This window comes from Vipera berus, assembly GCF_964194415.1.
Source record: "Vipera berus genome assembly, chromosome: 7".
Classification (NCBI taxonomy): Eukaryota; Metazoa; Chordata; class Lepidosauria; order Squamata; family Viperidae; genus Vipera; species Vipera berus.
Window position 1 is genome coordinate 25,361,849 of NC_138209.1, and position 23,483 is coordinate 25,385,331.

General features: G+C 36.1%; 2 protein-coding genes across 5 annotated transcripts in view; one reads left to right on the forward strand and one right to left on the reverse strand.

The window, feature by feature from the left end:
* ZGRF1 (zinc finger GRF-type containing 1) overlaps positions 1–1,557 on the reverse strand; it is a 33,902-nt gene extending 32,345 nt beyond the window's left edge. Inside the window, exon 1 of the mRNA XM_081332936.1 lies at positions 1,476–1,557. The gene's annotated coding sequence lies outside the window, so the exon portion shown is untranslated. The remainder of the gene's footprint in view (positions 1–1,475) is intronic.
* On the forward strand, positions 1,348–22,144 carry LARP7 (La ribonucleoprotein 7, transcriptional regulator). 4 transcript variants are annotated; one of them, XR_014027135.1, is made up of 13 exons: positions 1,348–1,689; positions 2,471–2,686; positions 3,842–3,942; positions 4,032–4,115; positions 5,931–6,095; positions 10,094–10,202; positions 10,684–11,043; positions 11,905–12,043; positions 13,708–13,865; positions 15,957–16,075; positions 16,950–17,109; positions 18,096–18,172; positions 18,657–18,748. XR_014027135.1 is itself a non-coding variant. In XM_081332940.1 (13 exons), the coding sequence occupies exons 2-13, from the start codon at positions 2,488–2,490 to the stop codon at positions 22,086–22,088; spliced, it is 1,767 nt and encodes a 588-aa protein (XP_081189066.1). In that variant the 5' UTR covers positions 1,348–1,689; positions 2,471–2,487; the 3' UTR covers positions 22,089–22,144. The 4 variants fall into 4 exon arrangements, 3 of the variants coding, with proteins under 3 accessions (XP_081189066.1, XP_081189067.1, XP_081189068.1); XM_081332940.1 differs by lacking the exon at positions 18,096–18,172 and adding an exon at positions 22,008–22,144; XM_081332941.1 differs by lacking the exon at positions 18,096–18,172 and adding an exon at positions 22,008–22,144 and having other exon boundaries at positions 1,495–1,726.
* Positions 22,145–23,483: the final 1,339 nt, after the last annotated feature.

Below are 23,483 nucleotides of genomic sequence, written 5' to 3' on the forward strand. Positions count from 1 at the left end.
ACAAAAAAGCCCTGATTTTCAGTAATTATTGGAGTTAAATTCAGTCATGCTGAGAGGGGCTGTGGGGACCATTTATTGCTCACCCCTGCCTTAAAAGACTATCATCCCAAGCTAACATAGCTTTGAACCCTGCAGAGGTAAGAAGATATGATAACTGGGTGAATCCGTTGGCTCTTCTTCATTAGAGGCTAACAGAAAGAAACGGCACCCAAATCTGAAGTTACACCATTTTTAGAAGAATATAAAACGAATCATACCTACTGACGGATCCATATACCACAGTCCTCAGCCGGGTTGGCAAAAGGGCGCCTAGAGGCTTGATAACCCTGTCGACTCAGCTCGTTCACAAACCCCGGGGATGGCACACCCAACCGCTCCCCCCCCTCTCAGCAGTCTGACCTTACGAAAGTTCCCGCTCCACAAGCCCGATGACGTCTCTAGGATGCGACAAATACCATAGAGACAAAAATGCTGCACTGTCACGATCTCCGACTCCCATATGGACCTTAAAATACAGCATTGGCGAGTTTTAAACCATAAAGTTGATAAGGGCAGAGTGGTGCTAGTGTGAGCTTAGAGTAGTAGACGGATGGAGGCGAGGACTGCAGTTTTATTCTTATGTATTAGGAAGGAGCTCTGATGAATTTAACCTGAACTCAAGGTCAAGTCCTGGTGGCAGCATGTCTTTGCCACAGCCTTTTTTCCCCTGATTTTTATTCCAAATTTCTCAACCTAGTGAAAGCATGAAATCCCCATCCAAATCTTACTTGGGTCAGCTTTACTTAGTTTCCAGGATCAATCAATTCATGCATTTTTAAGCCATGTGGTAGATGAAAATACTGTTTATCATGTATTTTTCAAAGCAAACGTATCTAATATTTCTCTTATTTTACCCACACAACATCCCTCTAAAGTGAGTCTGTTTGAGGGAGCGAAAGTCACCCAATTCTCTTGATCTTTTTGGCTGGAATTCTATCCCAATTTCCAGTGATATACAGTCAACGCGCTTGCATTATTGACGCTAAAAGCCACCTTGTTACCGATTGATTTTTAGTAGTGTTTTTCAAACTTGACCGCTTTAATAGGTGTAGCTTCGATTCCCAGAATTCGCCAGCCAGCACGCCCCTAGAAGTCACCAAGTTTGAAAAATCGCTCTTCTATACAGATACACGTTTAAACTTTTTGTATCTCTGCGGATCCGTAACGGGAACGGGTACAAATCGCGCATCCAATATAAATGGATTCTCGTGCGCCCCTGCGGGCTTCGCTAGCTTTCCAGTCAGCCAATGAAACCCTGGAAGAGCGAGCATTTAATCCTGCGTTGTTGACGGGGTGGGGCGGAGAATCGGGGCTTCCAGCGGCTCCAGACTATGACGTTACTCTGAACCCCTCATCCTGGTACCTGGCGAGGTACAGGTCCTTTCGAGAGCACGTGGATACGAAGGGGGTGTGCGTGGAAGGGGGGGGTTACTTACTCCTTCGCTTCCCTAGCGCACGAGAACCTGAATCCAGCTCGTCAAGGCGCGTGCTGAGCGCGGGCCGGGCCCGTGAATGAGCCCTTTTAACCGTCGAGATGCTTGCGCTGCTGACGTTATCTGGAAGCGCGCTTGCAACGGGCTGTGGGGAACGGTGGCTCCAGTTGTGAGGGCTTCTGCTGCTGTGATCTGCCTTCCGGCGGAGTAGCTCGAGGTACCGTAGAGGGCTTTGCCCGCAACCCGAAGAGTTGGTGAGACTCTTAGGTTTAGACTTGGCACTCCTCGCTTAGTGTCCCTCCGGAAACGTTGTGCTGTCGTTCCCGTCATTCGCAGACAAGAAGCCTCTGCCCTGTCCTTCCTCAGGAGGAGGCAACGGCGACGGGCCGTTTCTCTTTTTGCTTTTCCAGAGTTTGTAAAGTTACTTTAGCATTTGTGGAAGCAGAGACTTAGCTTTTTGATGGTGAATTTTATACATTAATTTATGTCATGAGCTGCATATTCATGTATTGAAAAGTAAAAGATCTTAGTAAGAAAAGTTGCATCACTGTTGCATGTGTTTGCCCACTTGGGAAACTCTGGTTTTCCTCTGGAGTTAATATATATTTGCTCATATATTCGTGTGTCTTGCAAATACAACAAGAACTGCTTTCTTTGTGTTTTATAATAAATGCATTATCTGCTGAGTATTGCCATATTGTTTTGTCAGAATGCTATATTTTTGAAAAAAAATAAAATGCAGTTGGTCTGAGGAATATAGAATAGCAAACTACTACTGAAAATTTCCAGGCTGTTATTCCTTTAATAGCTTCATATTTGCAAATGTAATCCTTTGTTGTTTCCCACTGAGCAGCCATCTCCAATTTTGCTCCCTTCTACATATATTTTCTAAGAAGAAGATCAATTCTTAAAATTACTTTGCTAATTAACATATTGTGTAATGTAAGTGTAAAGTAGATGGATTTATGTTGAAAATGACAATTATGCTTTATTTTCAGATGACAGTGGGCTAGGAATGGAGACAGAAAATATAAGAAGCAAAATTATGGAGAAAGAAACTACTGAACAAAGAAAAGAACGAGAAAAAAAGAAAAGATCTAGAGTAAAGCAAGTGCTTTCAGATATAGCAAAACAAGTTGACTTCTGGTTTGGTGATGTTAATCTTCACAAAGACAAATTTCTGAGAGAACAAATAGAAAAATCTAGAGATGGATGTAAGTCTGCTTGTTTTAAACTAACAGTAAAAATACATTATTACTGAAATTCATTTATATATTAGATTTATATAGCCACCCAATTCAAACGTGGTAACTCCCTGGTGGCTTAGAACATTCTTGAAAAATAGTTTCTATTGGTTATATACACATACATGCACATACACACATTATTACAGATATCTGTATCAACTACGGATTTAATTAATTTATACACAACTGGCCCTCTGCTCCTTTTCTGACTAATTTAAATGTTTGTACTTGAAAATAATAGTTCATCCAAATGATAGAACGAACACCATATGTTAGGCTTTATCAGTTTTGCAATACAAATACAAAGTATTTATGGTGGTAAAATTCTTTTTATCTGATTTCTTCCTGGAAACTCATAGTTACATTGCATTATGACTATAGTTATTTGAAAGGTAATGAATCCTACGGGAAAAGGGCGGTATATAAATCTAATAAAATCTAAATCTAAAATCTAAAATATTGTAATGAAACTTTAAAATCAATTATGGAGTAATTTATGAATTGATTCAAGCCCAGGCTTTATTGTAGAACTTAAACATACAGGGCCCAAAAGGAAGCATATTGTATACATTTTTGTACTTTTGTACTATATATCTTTTTAGTTTCAGTAAGCTATTTAAAGTGAAAATAGTGACCTCATGCTTATGAGTGATGAGTTGCCCACTAATGCCTCCTTAAGTAACACCAGCTGCCTGCAATTAGTGCAGGTTCGCATCCCACCAGGCTCAAGGTTGACTCAGCCTTCCATCCTTCTGAGGTAGGTAAAATGAGGACCCGGATTGTTGGGGGCAATAAGCTGACTTTGTAATAATGCCGCTTAGGGGGTGTGTGAAAGCCCTAATAAGCAGGCATATACATAGAATGAAGGCTACTGCTAAGCTTGTAAGCCGCCCTGAGTCTTCGGAGAAGGGCGGGATATAAATGGAATTAAAATAAATAAAATAAATAAACATCTCATTTCGAGAGTTCATATTTCATTGAAACCAACTATTCTTTTCCCTTTTCTCTCAATCAGAAAAATGGAGCATTTATTTTACCAAATAGTTCCCAAGATCAGTATACCAAGTTTTTCCCAATTCCTGTTACAATCTCTAGCACTAAATTTAATTCTTTTAATTTTAGATGTTGACATATCACTTCTGATTTCTTTTAACAAAATGAAAAAATTAACCACTGACAGAAAATTGATAGCACGAGCAGTTAAAAGTTCATCTGTTGTAGAAGTGAGTATGAAAGCCCTGTTTTTTATTATTTAAGGCCAAAAGGAGGAAATATTTGGAATAGAGTTTTAATTTAATTTTATACCTTATAGTTGGATTTAGAAGGAACCAGGATCAGAAGGCGGCAACCTTTGGGTGATCAGCCAAAAGATGTGGATAATCGTACTGTATATGTGGTAAGATAGTGCCTATTTTCTTTTACTTTTTTACTTTTAATATTTCCTTAGAAACAGCCAATTAAATATTGAATAGTTTTTATATAAGTAGAATTTTAAAACACCTTTAGCTAGCCAAGTGCCCTTGTTTAGAACTTCAGCCAATTGGCACAATATTTTTGGATCTCTTTAACACAACAATAAACATTGTCCAGTATAAGCCAGGAGAGCCTTGGTTTGCCAGCTCCTTCTGTCTCCTTTTAAGCAAAATCCTCAGTTTCTGAGTGCTGTGGAAACTATATGTAGATAAGTGGCAATTGGATAAGAGTTTGTCTGAGAGAACAGGATTTATGGAGAAAGATTTCTCTTTCTTTAATCTCTTCTCTTAATCCTCTGAGATTGGGGTAGGGAGCAGTCAATCCATTCAATGAAACCAGAACTGGTACTTCTTCCACTAGCACAACTGTGCAATAATTCTTTTGGCTGTTATAACTTCATTTTAATTAGGTTACATAAACTTTAAGCTATTAACTGTGGAAATATCAGCTTTATACTATATATATTTTGCTGACTTTGCTTACCCATCCCAGACTTTTATGAAATGTATTTTACAAAATGTGGATTTAAATTTTTTATATATATAATTTTATATATGTGTGTGTGTGTGTGTGTGTGTGTGTGTGCTTTTTTATCATTTTTATCATATTATTTATCTTCTGTTACAACTTTTTTTAGTACTATCACTTTTTTCACTTACAACTCATCAGTTGGGTTAGAGCCATGGTGGCAAACCTATGGCACACGTGCCACAGGTGGCACGCAGAGCCCTCTCTGTGGGCGCGCGCGCTGTCGCCCCAGTCCTTGGCCTTCAGTCCCGCCCATGAGCAACCTGTATCAATACCCACACAGGGTAAGGTTGCCATGCCCACCCCCGCCTCCCCAAGCGTTTTTTTTACTAACCTGCCTTTCAGCTGCATTCTGTTGAGGTGGGGGCCAGCAGACTGACCGAAACAGCAGGTGGAGCACCAGAGGCTCGGGGAGGAAGGGCTCTGAAGTGGGTGGTCGGGCCATTGGCAAGAGCAACATGTCAGAGTGGAAAGCGGCCTTGGAATAAGTGGGGCAAGTAAGGAAAGAAATTCTTGCTCCCCCCAGAAATTGCTTTTTTTTCCTTACCTGACTTCCAGCCCCGTGCTATTCCTACTTCGTAATCCGCTGCCCCCTGCAAGAAATCAACTTCTTGTGAAAGATCGCGAAGTCTAACTTTTCTATTTACAGTTTTATACCTGAATGAGAAACTGCAACTCTTTCTAGAAGACTTTCAATTGCAACCATCTAGCTAAGCCAATTATAGATTTATATAGATTCAGGCTCTCTAATAGTTTATGGGTACACAATTATGGGACAGTGTAGGAAGTAGGACGATTTCTTCTGCATCAAGAAATATTATAGTTTTGGTAGAAACATTTAACATACATATTTTATGGCACATGGTTATTTTAATAAAGGTAATTCCCAACTTTTTACTTGGGATTTTTTGTACATAGGACAAAAGATTACTTATATTGTCAAATACAGAATCATAAGCCATTGCTGCCACCCTATTACTGAGCATTCCTAAATGTGTGTGGATGTATTTTTCTGCCAAAATTGTTTATAAACGATAGAGATCATATTTATTTGTGATACTTCTGGGTTTCCACATCACTTAATTGCTAGTTTTAATTATAAAATATTAGTATAATGATTCGTGCATAAATGTGCAAATAAAGTTGGTGTTTTTTGTGTGTATATGTATATAAAAATGTAGCTTTATTTCTGTTGTAACTCTTGATGTAGGAATTACTTCCTAAAAATGTGAATCACAGTTGGATTGAACGAGTATTTGGAAAATGTGGCAACGTAGTTTATGTCAGCATTCCTCGCTATAAGACCTCCAAAGATCCTAAAGGATTTGCATTTGTGGAATTTGAAACAAAAGAACAAGCTGAAAAAGCTATAGAGGTGATTTATAAACAATTGAAAACATTGTTTTGTTCTTAATTTATTTATACAATTCTAGCTTTTATAAAAATACTGTTTTTATAAAACCTTTTGTAGTATAGCGTGAGTCCTTCAGTGATCAGTCTTTCAGTGTGAATTTTTCAGTCACTGACATACTGCAGTAGACCTTGAAAATACAGAAATTGTTATCTGAGGAAAGATACTGTTCTCTACTGAAAATGTCTTAATAGTGTCAATTAAATATTTAGAACTCTAAAAAATACTTTATGAATGTTAACAGTTTCCTGTTACTGGCACTGGCACTATAGAACTTGTTTGTCAATCTTTCAGCAATCCTTGCTGTTAAGAGGCCTGCATGTCTTTTTTTAATTTATTTATTTTTATTGAAAAGTTTTACAGTACATTTTAAACATAAATTGACCCGACCTCCCCATAAAGCCCACCCGTCCCACCCCCGACTTCCCAGAGCTGAATATAGGGTATTGCATCTAACAAGCTTAAGCTAGAATACGCTAACTAACTGAATACATTTTAAATCCTATCACACTTTAACTCCCATTAAACATAACTAAATAATACATGTTATTAAATTCTAATACTCATTCATAAGCTAAATGAAACTTTTTAGTCCCATATTTATTCTGAATGTAATCAATCCATCTTCTCCATTCCGAAATGTATCTTTGTTGCGATTGATCTTTCAAATATGCTGAGATTTTTGCCATTTCTGCTAGGTTCAAAACTTTTAGAGTCCACTCTTCTATAGTAGGCAGATCCTCCTTCTTCCAATATTTGTCTTTCTTTGTGTCCAAAACTCCATTCCAGTCTCCCATTAAAATACAAGATTTATAATCCCATTGAATTATTTTATTATGTAAAAGTTTGTAGAATTTTCCTTGCTGTTGATTGGGCGCATATATTCCAATTAAAAGTATTTTCTTCCCTTCTATTAAAAATTCAATTATAATATATCTTCATTGTTTATCTGCTTCAATTAAGTTAACTGTTAGGTCCTTCTTCACATAAATAACTACTCCGTTTTTCTTGTCCGGGGCTGATGCAATAAATTATTTACCCAATCTAAAGTTTATCAAATATTTTTGATCTGATACATGAATGTGTGTTTCCTGCAAACATATAACGTCATTTTCTTTCTCTTTTGCGGAGAGTTTAAACCATTAACATTCCATGTTAGAAACTTTGTCGCCATCTATTGCAACTTGAAGCTTTCGGAGCGTATCTTGCAGATCCATAAGCACCTGCCTCTTTGGCCTCACTCCTCCCACTGCTTCAGTAATAATAGATTCTTGAGTGGTGATTTTAGGGTACTGTTTCTGTTGTTCTTGTTGTTGTTCCTTTTGTCTGGTTGCAGCCCGTGTCATTCTCTGAACCTTTGGTTCTTCTAATGGTACCAGGGGCTGCACAGTTTCCAGAGTTTGCTGTATTTCTTTTACAGTCAGCGGGGTCACCTCTTCATCTTGCTATATTCCTTCCATTTGTGCCTGTCGTGCTCTTCCTTCCTTTCCTCTTTTGAATTCTAGGGATGGCGGTGAACCTGCTTTCAGTACATTATAGTAAAAATCTCTTGCATCCAAAACTATATTAAGACGATATCTTGTACCTGCATAATTCACCGCCATCGCAGTTGGTATCTCCCATCTGAACTGGAGCTGTCATTTTTTTAATTCATCTGCCAAGAAGACAAATTCTTTCCTTTTTCTTAGAATTCTTGGTGGAATTTCTTTCAAAATCAGGACCTCTTGATCCGCCACTTTAAATCTATTATTATAAAAAGCTTGAATAGTTGCGTTTCTAATCATTCTCTTTGTAAAATAAACAACCACATCTCTTGGTAGCTTTCTTTGCCTAGCAGTCCAGTAGTTGACACAAAATATTTTATCTATTTCCATTATAAAATCTTCAGCTCGCCATCCCAGTATAGGTGCTACAGCATTTGCAAATATCTCTTCCAAATTTTCTTGTGGATTTTCTTTCAAACCTCCTACCCTCAAAGCAAACTCCATGTCTATATTATATCATTACCACCTCATCATCGATCTTATCCATTTTATTCTCAACTTCGCACATTTTAGCTTCCAGTATCAAATTACTTTGGTTAACTTCTTCCACGTGTTCATCCAAACACTCAATATGAAGTGCCAGCCCCTGAAATGCCAGTAAAATATCCTTTCTTATTTCCTTATTTTTCTCATTAATGAGCTCCGCCATTTGCTCAGATTGAAGTTTTAAGGCCTCTTGTAAATCTTTCAACGTTAATGTTGATGAGGATACTGCGGGGGATGGCATCAAGTTTTGAAGTGCAGATTGTTGTTGAACTGGTGATGCCCCCGCACTTCTAGAAACGGGAGCTCTAGGCGGTTTAGAAGCCATTTTAACACCCATTAACTTTCGTTTCTCACTTTCACTTTTCCACCCAATCCTTATATAAAGGTTGCGATTTAACTTAGAGACCCAGGTTACAACTTTATTACTTTCCTTTTAAATCTCCAGATCTTTTAAATCTCTTTTATACCAGCTTCAAATGTTTTTTAAAAAATCTTTTACAGCTTTTCCGGCGCCATCTTCCTCCCCTTTCTTTTAGATTAAACTTTGGAGAAGGAGGAAAAAAATAGCACTCCAGAGTTAAAGATCATGTACTTGCAATTTCAAACTTCTCTTGCTCAGCTCTGCCTGCGTCCGAGTAGTCCAAAGTTCAACTTTGAATGCAGGGATGGTTGCAGCGTCCTGCTCTGTTCTAAAGCCTTAAAACAGAGGAATCCCCGAGTCCGGTGTTTAATTCAGGCTCTGAGGGAGCTCTCGCCCTTCGCTTCCCAGATTGATCATTCTGGGGGTCTAGGGGAGCTCTACCTCTACCTGAATACTCACCCTCCCCTCTTCTCCCGGGGGGAGGGTTCCCAAACCACGAAGCAGCTGATTGTCGCTGTTTCCGCAATTTAAACGGAGTCAACGGGGCTGACGGTCAAGATGACCGCCATCGACGGAGGCTTGCCACCCGTAAGTCCAAGAGGCCTGCATGTCTTAACTCAGACATGTCAAACACAAGGCCCGGGGGCCAGATCTGGCCCAAGAAGTGGTTTCATGTGGCCCGCGAAGCCATCCTGGAAACAGTGAGGGAACGGCCCCCACTGCCTTGGCCCTGGCCCAGAGACCCTCCTTCTGCCAGGGACCCTCAGATCTGTCCCACTCCTGCCCAGGCTCCCATAGGCACCCTTGATGCGAACGATGTTGAGTTGGCCATGCCCACCCAGTAGGCCATACGCACTCTAGCCACGCCCACCCAGTAGGCCACACCCACCCTGGCCATACCCACCCGGCCCCCTGAGGGCAACCGCAATGCTGATGTGGCCCTCAGTGAAATTGAGTTTGACACCCCTGCTTCTGAAGCCCCAGCAGAACTGGTTTCAAGGTGGCTTCAGGAAAAAAAAAGGCCTGGTACAACTGGGAGCTGTGTTAAGATAAGCTCTGCAGACCTCTCAACAGTAGGAGAAAAATGTCTGAAGGTAAGTGACATGTGGCAGATCCTTGGAAGTGATTGGCGTGGGGCAGTCTTGCTATTCTTCAAGGCTGGTGAGCTTTATGGAAAAGCGCAACTGGTATTTTTGAGGGGTAGTGGGGTTGCTAGGACTGATGTCATGGCCTGGAGTGGTTGCAGCTGGCTGACTCAGCTGACAATCTTGGGCTTCTACTTCAGGGCCAGGTCTGGTTCTGTGGTGGAGTGCTGCTGTGCAGAATGGCTTAGATGCAGGGGGAAGTTCCAGCACCCCTTGGTTGCAAGGGATGGCACATTGCCAAATGCCTGAATTTTGATTGTGACCATGGTGGCATTTTAATTTTCATAACTTCAGGCATAAACGCTCCGTTCAGTGTCATCATAATCTGAAATAGTTGCTGAACAAATGATCGTTAAGCGAGAACTATGTATATTGTATCATAGATTATATGTTTAAATAGATAATAACTGACTTTTGCATTTTTAGTTCTTGAATAATCCACCAGAAGACGCTCCGAGAAAACCTGGTATGTTTCCCAAAACAGTAAAAAACAAAGTTTTTCCCACATTACCTACAAGTGATTCTACCATAATTGGTGAGTATTAACTTGATACGTTTATTTTTGTCTGTGGATTTTGTTATACTCCTTAATCTTCATCAAGTAAGGGAGCTGTGAAAAATCATGGGAGGAAAAGATGTCGTTTGGAATATCTTAGCCTCCTGAGGTGATATTGGCTCTCACCCTCCTTTCTTAAAACCTGATTCTGCCAGATGGTTTGGGGTCTCAATGGGGGAGTTTCACACTGGAGGTGGTTGTCTAATTAAAAGCTAATCACCCCTCCGTATAACCAGCTCCCTCTTTTTCCATCTTGTGTTAATGATTTTGTTTTGTCTGTTCTGTTATTTTATATTTGTTGATTTTCATGTTTATTATACTGTTAAACTGCTGGTGGGTGGCAAATAAATTTAATAAATAAAAAGCTATAAACATCTCTGTGGACTCCTTGGAAGCAAAGAGAGTAAAAGGGTAATTTATTTATTCAGACTATTGAGATAAATGTTCTTATTTTGCGTAGAAGAAAAAAAGAAGAAGAAAAAGAAAAAATCTAAAACAAAGAAGGAAAACAGCCAGCAGTCAAATACTGGAGCAAAAGAATTATACATGGCCAGTTTTACAGAATGCACCAAAAGTCATAGGACGATATCGGAGAGTTCTGAAACAGAATTGTCAGAAAGCCAACGACACCCTTCAAAAAAAGAAAAGAAGAAGCTTGATAAAACACAAAGCTCAAGCCTAGGAGAAACTAGATCAGGAAAGAGGAAACGGAATCGCTCTGATGATGGAGATATGTCAATTGTAAAAGTGAAGAAAATTTCTCAGAAAGATAATGTTCACTCTGGAAAGATGCTATCAGCAGGGCTGGAGGATTCCAAAGGTAGTTTTATATTACTAATTTTTCCTATTGATTTCCTAATCATGAATAGGGTTGGGAAAAAAATTCTAGTGATACGGATTCTTTTGTGGAAGAGAATGAAAATTTGTTCCAGTTTGAAAAAGGGAAGAAAATCTTATTTTTGGCATAATTCTTTCTTGGAATGATGAAAGTAGGAAAAATAAAATAATTTTGTTATTTTTCCCCAGTATAATTTATAGGTTGGATCCACTGTTACCGTTCCCTTAATGTGGTTTGACAGTGGACCAAGTGCTGAAAGTTTTCATATCCATATACAGCAATGTGTTTTATGTATCTGGAGGATAGGATAAAAGTAGGGAAGAGGAAATACATTATGTGATCTAAAGTGTGCTTGAAAAGATTTATTAGTGGTTACATATTTGCAATTCTATATTTCCAAATGCATACATGCAGTTTTCAAGATGTTTGCATTTGAGTCTTAGGCTAGAAATTTAATGTTAGATTTAAAAAGAGGAGTTTACTGCTGTGTAGTGAAGAATGATGCCAGATATGTCTTAAACCAAGGGTCTTCAAACTTGGCCCATTTATGAATTGTGGACTTCAACTCCCAGAATTCCTCAGCCAAGCATGTTGGCTGAGGAATTCTGGGAGTTGAAGTCCACAAGTCATAAAAGGGCCAAGTTTGAAGACCCGTCTTAAACTAATCAAAATGCCAGTTTGAATGCATCACTCTGGGTTGGAAAAACCAAAGTTCAATCATGAAAATCATTGGGTAACCTTAATCAGTTACACTACAATATAGAATTATATTGCATATGAGAGACAAACTGACCTGAACTCCTTGCAAGTTATTTATAGCAACTTTAATCCATTTTTATTTAGAAATTTCTACTGAAGAAGAGAGAGAGATTGGTGATAAGAAAGAAACCTCTCTTTCAAAGTCTAAAAGAAAACACAAGAAGAAACATAAAGAGAGACATAAGATGGGAGAAGAAGTTATTCCACTGAGAGTTCTCTCAAAGTATGTTAAAATATATTCGATTTGTTTGCCATATTACAGAAGAGTAGCTTGTACGTATTTTTACTGTTTCTGATGAAATGATAGTATGTTTGCCTATATTGTTGACAGGAAGGTGGAATAACAAGTGTTAAAAGACTTGTTAATTAATTAATGTTATTTTTTTCCTGATTGAATTAATGATTTGTAAAATGTTAGTGTCGTAGATAGTCAAGCAACTGTAAACATTTAATCTGTTTAACTTCCTATAGTTCTTGTCCCATAAAATTTCTCATATACTTGTCAGTAACCTATTTTTATTGAATGTTTTTTTAAACTACTGTAAAATGCTCATTTGATTTTTAAATGTATATTAAGAAAGTATTTTGGTAGCTAAGGAGAACTTGATAGTGTAAATATAAATTTCTCTTTCCTCTACTGCAAATTGTGTCATGTGCAATATAGTTCATTGTGTTACAAGAAAAGAAAATTGATTATATTAAATAAAATATAGTTCAGGAACCCCTCCTTGAATGGTATTTTTTCAGTCTAGAAAATACCTGCAATTCAGAAATCACTTATTTCTTCTTTAATCAATAATAGTAAGTAAAAAATGGACTACAGGTTAGGGATGTTAATTGGGATCACTTAGTGATGGCAATCCTAACACTTCCCCTTGCCATTGTTAAGGAGGACTGTGGGTTGTTAAGCATGTCCCAGGTGTCTCACAAACAGGCTGGCAGGCAGGTAAAGCACAGAGAGATTGCTGGAGATTGCTGCCAGGTGGGAAGGAGTAAACAAAATGAAACATGGTGCAAGTGACTTACTAGAGTGATTTGCAATCTTCCTTGCTGGCTTCCCCATTTATTTTGGTCATGGGAAGCCATCAGAGAAGGTTACAAATTGCAATTATGTGACTGCGGGACACAGCAGCCCTCATAAGTATGACCCAGTTGCCAAGTGAGCAGATCGTGATCAGGTGACTATAGGGATGCTGAGATGGCCAGAGCTTCAAAGACCTGTATTACTTGTTCAGCACTATAGCAATTTTTAACAGTCACTGAATGAGGACTACCTGTATTCAAGCTTTCATCTCCTGATCTCTAGAATGATGGACATCCAAGCAAACTTTTAGAGAGTTTTTAAGTTTTCTTAAACAGTTAATGCATAACTAATCTTTGTGTAGAGGCATAAAGTATGTACAGTTGCTTGTGTTTTCAAGGTCAATCCAAAATCTATGTAGCCTGGAATTCCTAGAAAGACTCCTAGCAACTAATGGATATTAGGTGACGTTCTAGAAACTGAATTATGCATTTTTTTAGTATTTTAGAAACAAGTTGAAAAGAATTATGTAATAGGTGACACAGAATTCTGATAAATAGACCAGTTTTCTCAACTATATAAGCTTTCAGTAAATTCAGGTCTCTTCAAATAAACGAAATGTTCTATTGAACTACAAAAAGTCACACACACACACACACACACACACACATACACACACACACCTTTTGTATGAATCATTATTTTAGTCTCTCTTTTAAATCATCGTACAACCAGTTATGTCATATTAAAAAATAGGAACCTTTCATCCCTGTGTACAAAGGAAATTCCATTCTTTTTACATTTATCATTTTGTTTTCCATCATTTCCAACCTTTGTATTACCTTTTTTCAATGTCCATTCTGTAGGAATGAATGGATGCAGCTCAAGCAAGAGTATTTGACCCTGCAGAAAGCCAGCATGTCATCTCTGAAAAAAGCAATGACCAAAGAAAACACTGTGACTGTTGGGACAATGAAAAGAGATGTCTGTATGGCAGATGATTCTGCAACAAGAAATGGCAAATGTAAATATAATTGTGAATTTCTTGTGTTTCTTTTTAAGGACAAGAGCTTATGGTTTAAGAGGATGAGAAACATGAATTTAATCTTAAAATTATATTACAAAATTGTTTTATTTTAATAAAATAAAACCAACTTCCATGGAGTGAAGATAGATTTTGGATATGGAGTACTTATTCATCTTAGGGCCTTCTGACAAATGATGTTCACATTGCATAGAAAATCAACCAGTGCATTCTCTACCTTTGCTGGAGGTGAGAACTGCTCCCACCCTCTTGGCTGTCCAAAATGGACTCCAAACCTGGCTCTGCAGGTTGGCTTGAGTCCCTATGGAGGAATTTCATGCTGAAGGAAGGGGAGAGGAATCCCACTTCCATTCTGCTCATATACTGGTTCCTAGTTTACTCATTTTTTGTTAATTTTAAGGTTTTGATGTTTGTAATATTTTAATCTTTTTATATTTGGGTTTTTGTGATATAAGCCATATAAGCATATGAATTAAATAAATAAAACAGAAAAATATGTATTTCCTGATAGAACAGGAAAAATTTCATGTAATTGCAAAGGGGGGTTTCCAGAGGTTCTACTAGTGAGGAATGGAATCCATTGTAATCTAACACAACTGGTGGGTGTCAGTCACTGTTGACTACTTTATGGCTTGGAATTGAATGAATGAACCTTTATTATCAAAGTACAACATGTGTACAGTGAGATTGGCTGAGCCTCCCTTCATGCCCCCCCCCAACTCACAGTGGCAACAAACTTTATGGCTTGGAACTGTCCATTCTCCCCTCCCCCAAAGGATAAATTATTTGGTGAGTTTCGCTTTCTGTACTTCCAGGATTTTCAGGAAATACTAATTGTCTTTATAAATACATTTCTATGATTTGCTTCACCAACTATAAATCTTGCTTTAGTTATCACATGGTTTTTGTATTTTTTCAAAGCAAAATTCCTGGTGAACAGGCTAGAAAGATAACAAACCAACATTCTAATGCATTTGTAAATGTTTGGGAAGACAGTAGAGAGAGATGTTGATGTTTTACATGAGTTCCTAACTGTTCACACAAATATTGCTAAACTACTGTTGGCAATATTTGTCTGCAATGTTTATACATGTTTTGAAATCAATTAGCAAAGTGTTACCTATGCCTCAATAGAAATAATTAGAAATTAGAAATCATTAGAAAGTGAGTATTTTAAGCACTATAGAAAACATCTAGAAAATATTCAGTTTTGTCTGTATTTTCCTTTAAGTAGCATGGACAATTTATTATTTACAATATGTCCTTTGCTTGTTGATTTAAATTAAAAGATTCCCCTGTTGATTAAGTTGGTTTGATTGTCTCCTTTCATTACAATGGTTTGTAGATGAAAGAACTTGGAGTTGTGTTATGATAATGAAAACAAATTGTTAGATTAAGCATATGCTCATAAATCCTCCATTTGTCTGTCTGTCTGTCTCTTTATATATCTTAAAACGTATAACTATTTTTTCATTTGGATGCAGTTGATATAGTTTGCAGTTCTAGAAGGGGAAAATGATACTTTATCAGACTTTCCATTTTCCAGTCCACTTTCAAGTAATTAAAATCTGAAATTTGTGTTGTATTCATAGCGGTTCTTTATATATTGATTACACAGATACTTTTTTAACTTGATTCTCTGGCCATTTAATTGAGAAGAATCAAATTTATCTGTAGTTATTTATCATTCAGAAAAGGCTGAAAGTCTCTCACAGATATATCTTTCCAGAATCAATTAAATTTAAAAAGTTAAAATTTGCTAAATTAATGTTAGTAAATTTTTTTGTCAAGATATTTTTGGTAATAATACATGTGGAGTCTCTTAAAAATAAGATTATGATTGCATATGTTATCAAATTCAAAATATTTGATTAAAGTATATAGTATAATAGAATTTAGAATTCTTTTAAGTATTAAGTTATTAGGTGATCTGTGTATGCCAAACCGTAACAAGAAACATAATTAAGTGTAACAATACTATTCCATTCCATATATGAAATCATAAGAAGTTTATTTATTGCGAGACCAAATTAAGAATTTCCATTGATGTTCTTTTTTTCAAATTAACAGGTATCAGCAATGATTTAGCTCCTGCTGAGAAGATTCATCCAATGGGTCCCCAGTTTGAGAGTGGAGTGATTGTGAAAATTCTTAGCACTGATCCACTGCCAGGCAGGAAGCATATCAAGGTGATGCTTTGGTACTCTTAGAAATGCAATTATCATTTTCTTGGAATATGTGTTTATTTTATTTATTTTTCATATTTCTGACCTGCCTTTCTCCCAGATAGAGGACTGTGATTATGACTTTTAATAAAGTGATTGTAAGCTACTGTAGTGATGCACATGATTTAAATAGCAATATTAATAGCATTTAGACTTGCTTCACATTTTGTAATCAAATTATTGAATTGTTCTGTGATGTTACAGTGGCAAGTTGAATTGGCAAAAAGCATGAAAATGAAAAGTTTACTGGCTGTAAGAGAAGTAGTGGCAAAGTCTGGGGGGTGGAGTCAAAAGAGGAATCAGCCTAGAATCTCTATATTTCCACAAGTGGACTAAGTCCAACCCTTCTTGAATTCTATTAGCCTTTATCTAGCACCAAAATAGTGCTAACCATTAGTTGACTAGATTCCTGTGCATAGACGTGACCAACAAATCAGTTTAACTGGAAGTTAACATGTAGCCCTGGTCTTTCATGCTGGACATTGATTAGAACTGCATAACTTGAAAATCTGTGTCCTAATCAATTGGATTTTAGAGAGCTACAACACCGTATGCAAGACAGAGGTAGAGATGGGGAGTGAAGGAGGTAAGATATATTTCACAAAGATACAGACATAAACAGAATTCTTACTCATTTCTTCAGTATTATCATATTGCAGTTAATTATATTTTTCTAAATTTGCAGCATTTGCTTATTTTTCTCTTTGTACATTTTTTTGTCTCCACTGTGTGATTAAAAATATTTTTATTTTCCTGCCTCTCTCTTCTTAAAAAGTACATAAGTTAAGTAGAGTTTGTAATAGAATGTATCTTCTGTGGTGCATCCATTTCATCATAGGACATGCTGATAACATTAGCTGATGTTGCTTATGTTGATCTGCTGGAAGGAGATACAGAATGTCATGTACGGCTTAAAACACCTGGAGATGCACAAATTTTAATAAACTCACAAAAAGATCTGCAGACAAAGAACAACTGGAAACTTGAGGTTCTTACAGGTGAGGTTTATACATTTTACATTTATGTGGTGTGCACGTGTTATATCAGTTTTGGGAATATTTTAACACTTGTTCAGTGTTATGACTGTATTCTGGTATTTTTCCCCCCATAATTTTCCCCCCAAATCTAACTGGTATCACTTCTATGTTTGGATCTGGAACTTATACCATGTATTTCTCTTTGTTAAAAAGAGAATCACTGTTAATAGTGATTACAATTTGTCTAGAATGCCAGTTGCTAAATACAGGCAGTCCTCAATTTATAACAGTTCATTTAGTGACCGCTCAAAGTTACAACACCATTGAAAAAAGTGACTTATGACTGTTTTTCATAGTTACGACCTTTCCAGCATCCCCCCATGGTCACATGATTAAAAGTCAGATGCTTGGCAACTGAGTCATATTTATGACCATTGCTTTCCTCAAGGTCATGTAATCACCTTTTGTGACCTTCTGACAAGCAAAGTCAATGGGGAACTCAGATTCACTTAACAACTGGGTTTCTAACTTAACTGCAGTGATTCACTTAACAACCGAGTCAAAAGGGATCATAAAATCAGGCAAAGTTCACTTAACAAATATCTCACTTAGCAATACAAATTTTGGGCTCAGTTGTTGTCATAAGTCGAAGCCTAACTATGCACCCTTTTAAATTAGGATGATGGAGAGCAGTCCAGTAGTATATAAACAAATGAGCTGATTAAGAATGCTGTGTTCCTTATTCCCTCATTATAGTTTTTTCTCTGACCCTTCAAATTATTACATAAGTAAAAATTCTTTCCCCTGCTTTCCTTTAAGTTTTAGCTCTTGGTTTCAAAAATGCTAATATCCACGTATATGTTAGTAACAAATGTGTAAAAGTGGAGTTGTTCAATAAATGATTTCTGATGGAAGGGACTAAAATAATTAGAGATTTCATTTATCTTTTATAATTATGATTTTTAAAATTTATATACAGTATGTGCTGTATTTTATCTCCCTCTTAGTCATATTTCCACGAGCGTAAAATCAGGAACAGGTTTTGAGTTCTTATATTTGATCTTCGCTTCTTCCACTCTTTTTGGTAGGATTTTAAGACAGTATTTATTTTATTTATTCATGCAGTACAGAGTTAGCACAAAACAAACAGAAAGAAAGAAGATGCATGTTGTATAACTTGAAAAGAATTGCAGTCTTTTCTTGCATAAAATGTTTTCTTTTTAAGAATTAAACTATAGATGTCAGTCACTTTCACCCAAGTAGGAATAAATAAGGAAAATGGCTGTACATCACAGTTTTACTTCCGAAATATCATGTCTAATGATTTTTACTATATGTGCTTAAGGTAGAGATTTAAAAATGGGTTTATAGGACTTTATGTGCTTTTGGATCAACATGCTTTCTGTTCATGTTTCCCACCATAGTTTAGTCCTATTATTCATGTGTGCGGATTTCTGTATTGTTATAGATGTGATAAGTACATCTTTCTAATTTAAGAATAATAATGTATTGACATTAAGTAAAGTTAAGTAAAATTATGTACTTTGGATCAATACTTTTGTATTAAGGTGATCATGAACAAAGATACTGGCAGAAGATCTTGGTGGACCGACAAGCTAAACTGAATCAACCTAGAGAAAAGAAGCGGGGCACAGAAAAAGTAAGATAAATAATCTGGAACTCATACACAGATGTTAATAAAATCCCAGGTTTCATTCATTCAAAGGAAGATGCACAAATTCAGTTGCACTGAGACTTTTGAGACCTAATGCCAGTCAGAATTAGGTCTTGTGAGCTAGACATAAATGATCCATCTATCACTATTAGAACTAGTGATCAATATAAAGCAGCTTAAATTTTTTACGATAGTTCAGTGGTTCTGTAGTAAAATTATGTGCCATCTCAAAGGCGAACAAATTTGTTACAGCACAGATTTTCCATCATCACATTCTGCTATAAAATGTAGTAATGTAGTAATACATTTGTTAGTCTTTAATATATCTCAACTTCTTTTTGTTGAGGAATATAGGAAAAACTATACTAACAGCAGTCCAATAACTGAAACAAAAAAACTTTATTGAGGTCATTAAGCAGGACAAGGGAATTGGTATTCAAATATCCAAACTAAATTGATTATATCAAGGTAAAAGAATTTTGGCTAAAAAACAGTGTTAACTATTAATATTAATATAGGTATTCCTTGGTTAGCAACTACTCGGTATAACCAGTCCTCCAGGTTGTGGCATCCCAGCACCCTTACAATCACATGATAGCAATTGGGTACCTGGTAACTAGATTGCAATTACAGTAGTTACAATGTTCCACAGTTACATGGACATTTGCAACCTCCCCTGCTGGTTTCCAGAAGCAAAGTCAATGTATAAACTGGCAGGGAAGATCACAAGTTGCACCAGTACCCTCCATCCAAAAACACTCATACCACACACACTGTGTATCCCTGCATCTCAACAACATTCACATACCCTCCCTGCACCCTCACTGTGTGGTAGCCACACATATCTAGCCATTCTTGTACACTCTGTCTGAACCTCATGTTCACATCGTGCCTTACCTGACTTTCCTCCTTCCCAACTGTCACTGCACTTGTGCTATATTTTGTTGGCCAACCACATACCATCTCCTATGTGGTAGCAGCTACTTACTTGCAGGATAGCCTATTTGCAAGCTGCCTTCCCCACTGTCTTTAATTGTTGGAAGCTTGCAGAAAGTTACAAACAGGCCCTTAGAAAGTTACAAATAGGTCCTTAGTTAATGACTCCAATGTCACTTAACGATAGCAATGGGGACTGCAGGGATTGCCATCATGAAGCGTTGTGGAAACCTGGTGTCATGTTTTGCGGCCACATCGCTTAGCAATACAATTATAGAGAATTCTAATGTTAGTCAGAATTAAGCATTATTTTTAAAAATATAGATTGTGTTTAAAACTTATGGATGATCTGGGTCCAAAAGTAAAGCTTAACTGTTAATTTTCTGTTAAAAATGCTTTAAGGACTACGCTAGAATTAGTACATTTAAAACGGGTGTCAAGCTACCAGCCCAGAGGCCGGATGTGTCATGAAGAAACCGTGCACACCCCATTGCCAGCAATGGCAAAAAAGCTCAGATACGTTGTGTGATGTCATGTGACGTCGCAAGTTTGACATGTCTGATTTAAAAGATATTTTCAAAGCTATATATAATCATGAAACTCAAAGATACGAAGAATCCTGCACCCTACTTGCTATTCAAATTACATTTTGAATATATGCAACTACTATCATTTAGATACCAGGGTCTTTTTGATACACTGTTTTGTGCTGTTAATATTTGTAAATTTTGCATAACTATGGAACACTTTAATTGGCTGAAATTCCAGGTGGATTTACAATGACTTCAGTATGGAATCTACTCAGCAAAATTAGACTTTTGTTTCTATTTTCTACCTTGATATGGAATGAAAGAAATGTTTTATCTTCTGTTGCTATTCAGTGAAATTCAATTAGGTCCATTGGAAATAAGTTGCCATTATTCAAATATATTAAGCATTGTTTTCCATGAAATTACATAACTGATTTAAAGGGAAAACTTAAGAATTTCTGGAAAATTGTGTAAACAATTTTGCCTAAAATTAAGCAATTCTAATAAATTAATGTGAATGATTAATTGCCAGTGCCCTCTTTCAGTGATAAAAATTAATCTCAAAATATTCATTTGAAATAAACTGTTTAATATTAATAATATTATTTGACTTTTTGTTTGATGTTTCAGAGGAGTAATTTGAAAAGGTTTATAATTCATCTATATTTTTCTGTATAATTTTCTGTATATATACAGAAAAATTATTTATCATTTTGCCTAAATACAGATATCTATCTATCTATCTATCTATCTATCTATCTATCTATCTATCTATCTATCTATCTATCTATCTATCTATCTATCTAATTATATAACTATCTGTATAATTTTCTTTACTTTATAAAGTTTCTGTTGAATATCAGAAGTTTTATTCAATTTTTAACATGTATGACCTCAATTTCCTGTCTTCTAACCTATCATTACTAAAGTAACAAAACCCATTAAGGTTCTTAATACCCTTATATTAAATAAAATTGTTATATCAGCCTTTTTCTTTTCACCCTATTGGGAATAGACTTAACTGCTTGTGGAAACCAAGACTTATCAATAAACTGGCATTTTATTGGAGATTATTAGTACTCTTCAATTTCAGTTTTTTTTAATGCTTGCCCAATTGCCAAATGTAGATTTTGGGGATATGTAAAAAGAGAAATTAAAAGTTTAAAAATAAAGTATTTATTTTCATAGTATAATATCCAAATTACAATCCCATCATTGATTAAATTCCAAAGTATAGATTGTTCTGATAAGAAAAAAATATTTGAGACTGCGTCATCCAGAACTCCTCAGTCTTTGTGGAAATTGCTAAGAGCCTCTGCACTGGAGACAAATTCCTTGTGTGTCTGATCACACTTGGCCAAATAACGTATTCTAAACCATGGTGAACTAATTGGGACTAAATAAATCAGGTTTGAATCCCCATTCCATCATATTGCTCATAAGATTTTCTCATTTGGTAAATCCATATTGCCCACTAAGTTTCTGCAAAACTTTTAAAAAATATTTGAGGATAAAATTAAGTAGCTCAACCTTTTAAAGGATTTTGTTAAGTTGGAGGTACATCTGAAGAGCAATACAGTCAAATGCATAAAATTGCCAAAAATGAGCTTATAACTCATTAATATCAAGGAAATTAAAATTTTCTACAGGTCATAAGGCTGTTCTTGTCCAAATAAAATATGATTTTTAAAGGTTTTTTGTCACAAATGATAGCTTTATGGATAATTTTTAATATTTTCTAAAAATGGTAATACAGTATGTATTTTTTTCTTTTCTAGCTGATAGCAAAAGCGGAAAAAATGAGACTGGCAAAGACTCAAGAGATAAGCAAGCATATCCGTTTCTCTGAGGATGAGTAAATTTATGACTTGCATGAAATGCTTATGAAGAGAGGAAATAAACTTATGACAAAGTATCTCATTGTTTCATAATGCAATCAGAGAAATAAAATTGTGCTGAATTTGGTAGAATGGAATACTACTTGAGCCTGTTTGGAAGGAATACATTGAACAAGCTCTTGTAAGTATTTTTGCACAAATATTTAGTATTCTGAATTTTTATAAGCTGTTGTAAGAATGAAATAAAAAAATGAAACATTGTTTCTTAAAATAAATTGAAATGAGAGATCCTAAAATTCATTCTAAAGGACTGCTAAAAGTGGATTTTTTTCTTGCTTTCTGATGAGGGGAAGAGGAGAAATTAGTGACCCAGGTATCGCCATGTACTCCATTAAAGAAAACCTAAATTGTAGAATGTAAGTTTTATATCATCAGTCTTATTCCACTTGCAGTATCAAAATTACAAAATTAAGAAGCAGGGGTTTAGCACCATATTTTCTGTTTGTAACCCAAAATAATTCTTTAATATTGGTATATAATAAAGGAGCCTGTGAAGCTCTATTTTATAATAAGCAAAGAATATTTAGTAATTATTATGGCCCGTTAGTCATCTCGCACAAATTTTCTGCCAGTCCTCTGGAGCAGTTTTATTCAATTGCAAGAAATACACAAAGAGAATTTGCGTAAAAGAGCATTCTATCCTCTTTCTTGTGGACAAGGAAGAAAATCTTTTTTTCTGGCTCCAATCCAGATATGTATACTTTGACTTTTACAGTGGCATACCCATCTACTCATATACTACCTATGACAGGATAGTTTGTAGATATGAATTATTTCTCATGACCTTTGGGAAATATTTTCAAACACACGTTTCAGAACCTTAGGGGACCAGGATTTCAACTTACCACGGTCTTTAATATTAGTTCCCTTACAAGGAACTTTTATGTTATCCTAATAGATATTAATCCAGTCTTAGCTTAAAATCTATTTCCCCAGAATAAGATTTGGACTTTATTGACCTTTCAGTCTATCATGTCAACTTTTTAGAGTCACAAAGTGGGATGTATATATGACAGGAATGCTGAGCTTTCCCCCCCCCCCCAGAATATGTTATTTAATTGTGCCAGATTCATCTGAATTGCTTCTAAAAAGTAATTTTAGAAAGTCTATACTTCCATTTCTCCATAGACAAATCATGCTTTACATAGACAACCTTTCCTGTTCTCATGCTCTTATCTCCAACCTACGATTCAATCTTAAATTGTCAATAGTTGCACATGGATTAGAATATTTTCCCACTTTATTCCAACACTATCCAATTTAAATCATAAAATCTGTTAGGTTAGGTTATCCATTAACTTTAAAATCAATCAGCTAACCTGTTTGGGTGAGATTGTAGGTCTTTTATGGGAGCAT

Excerpts from the sequence above, each read along its gene's own strand:
- LARP7 (XM_081332940.1), top strand. The coding sequence starts at position 2,488 with ATGGAGACAGAAAATATAAGAAGCAAAATTATGGAGAAAGAAACTACT. Across the intron at positions 2,687-3,841 it reads AGAAAAATCTAGAGATGGAT|ATGTTGACATATCACTTCTG; the intron begins GTAAGTCTGCTT and ends TTTTAATTTTAG. Across the intron at positions 10,203-10,683 it reads AAGTGATTCTACCATAATTG|AAGAAAAAAAGAAGAAGAAA; the intron begins GTGAGTATTAAC and ends TATTTTGCGTAG.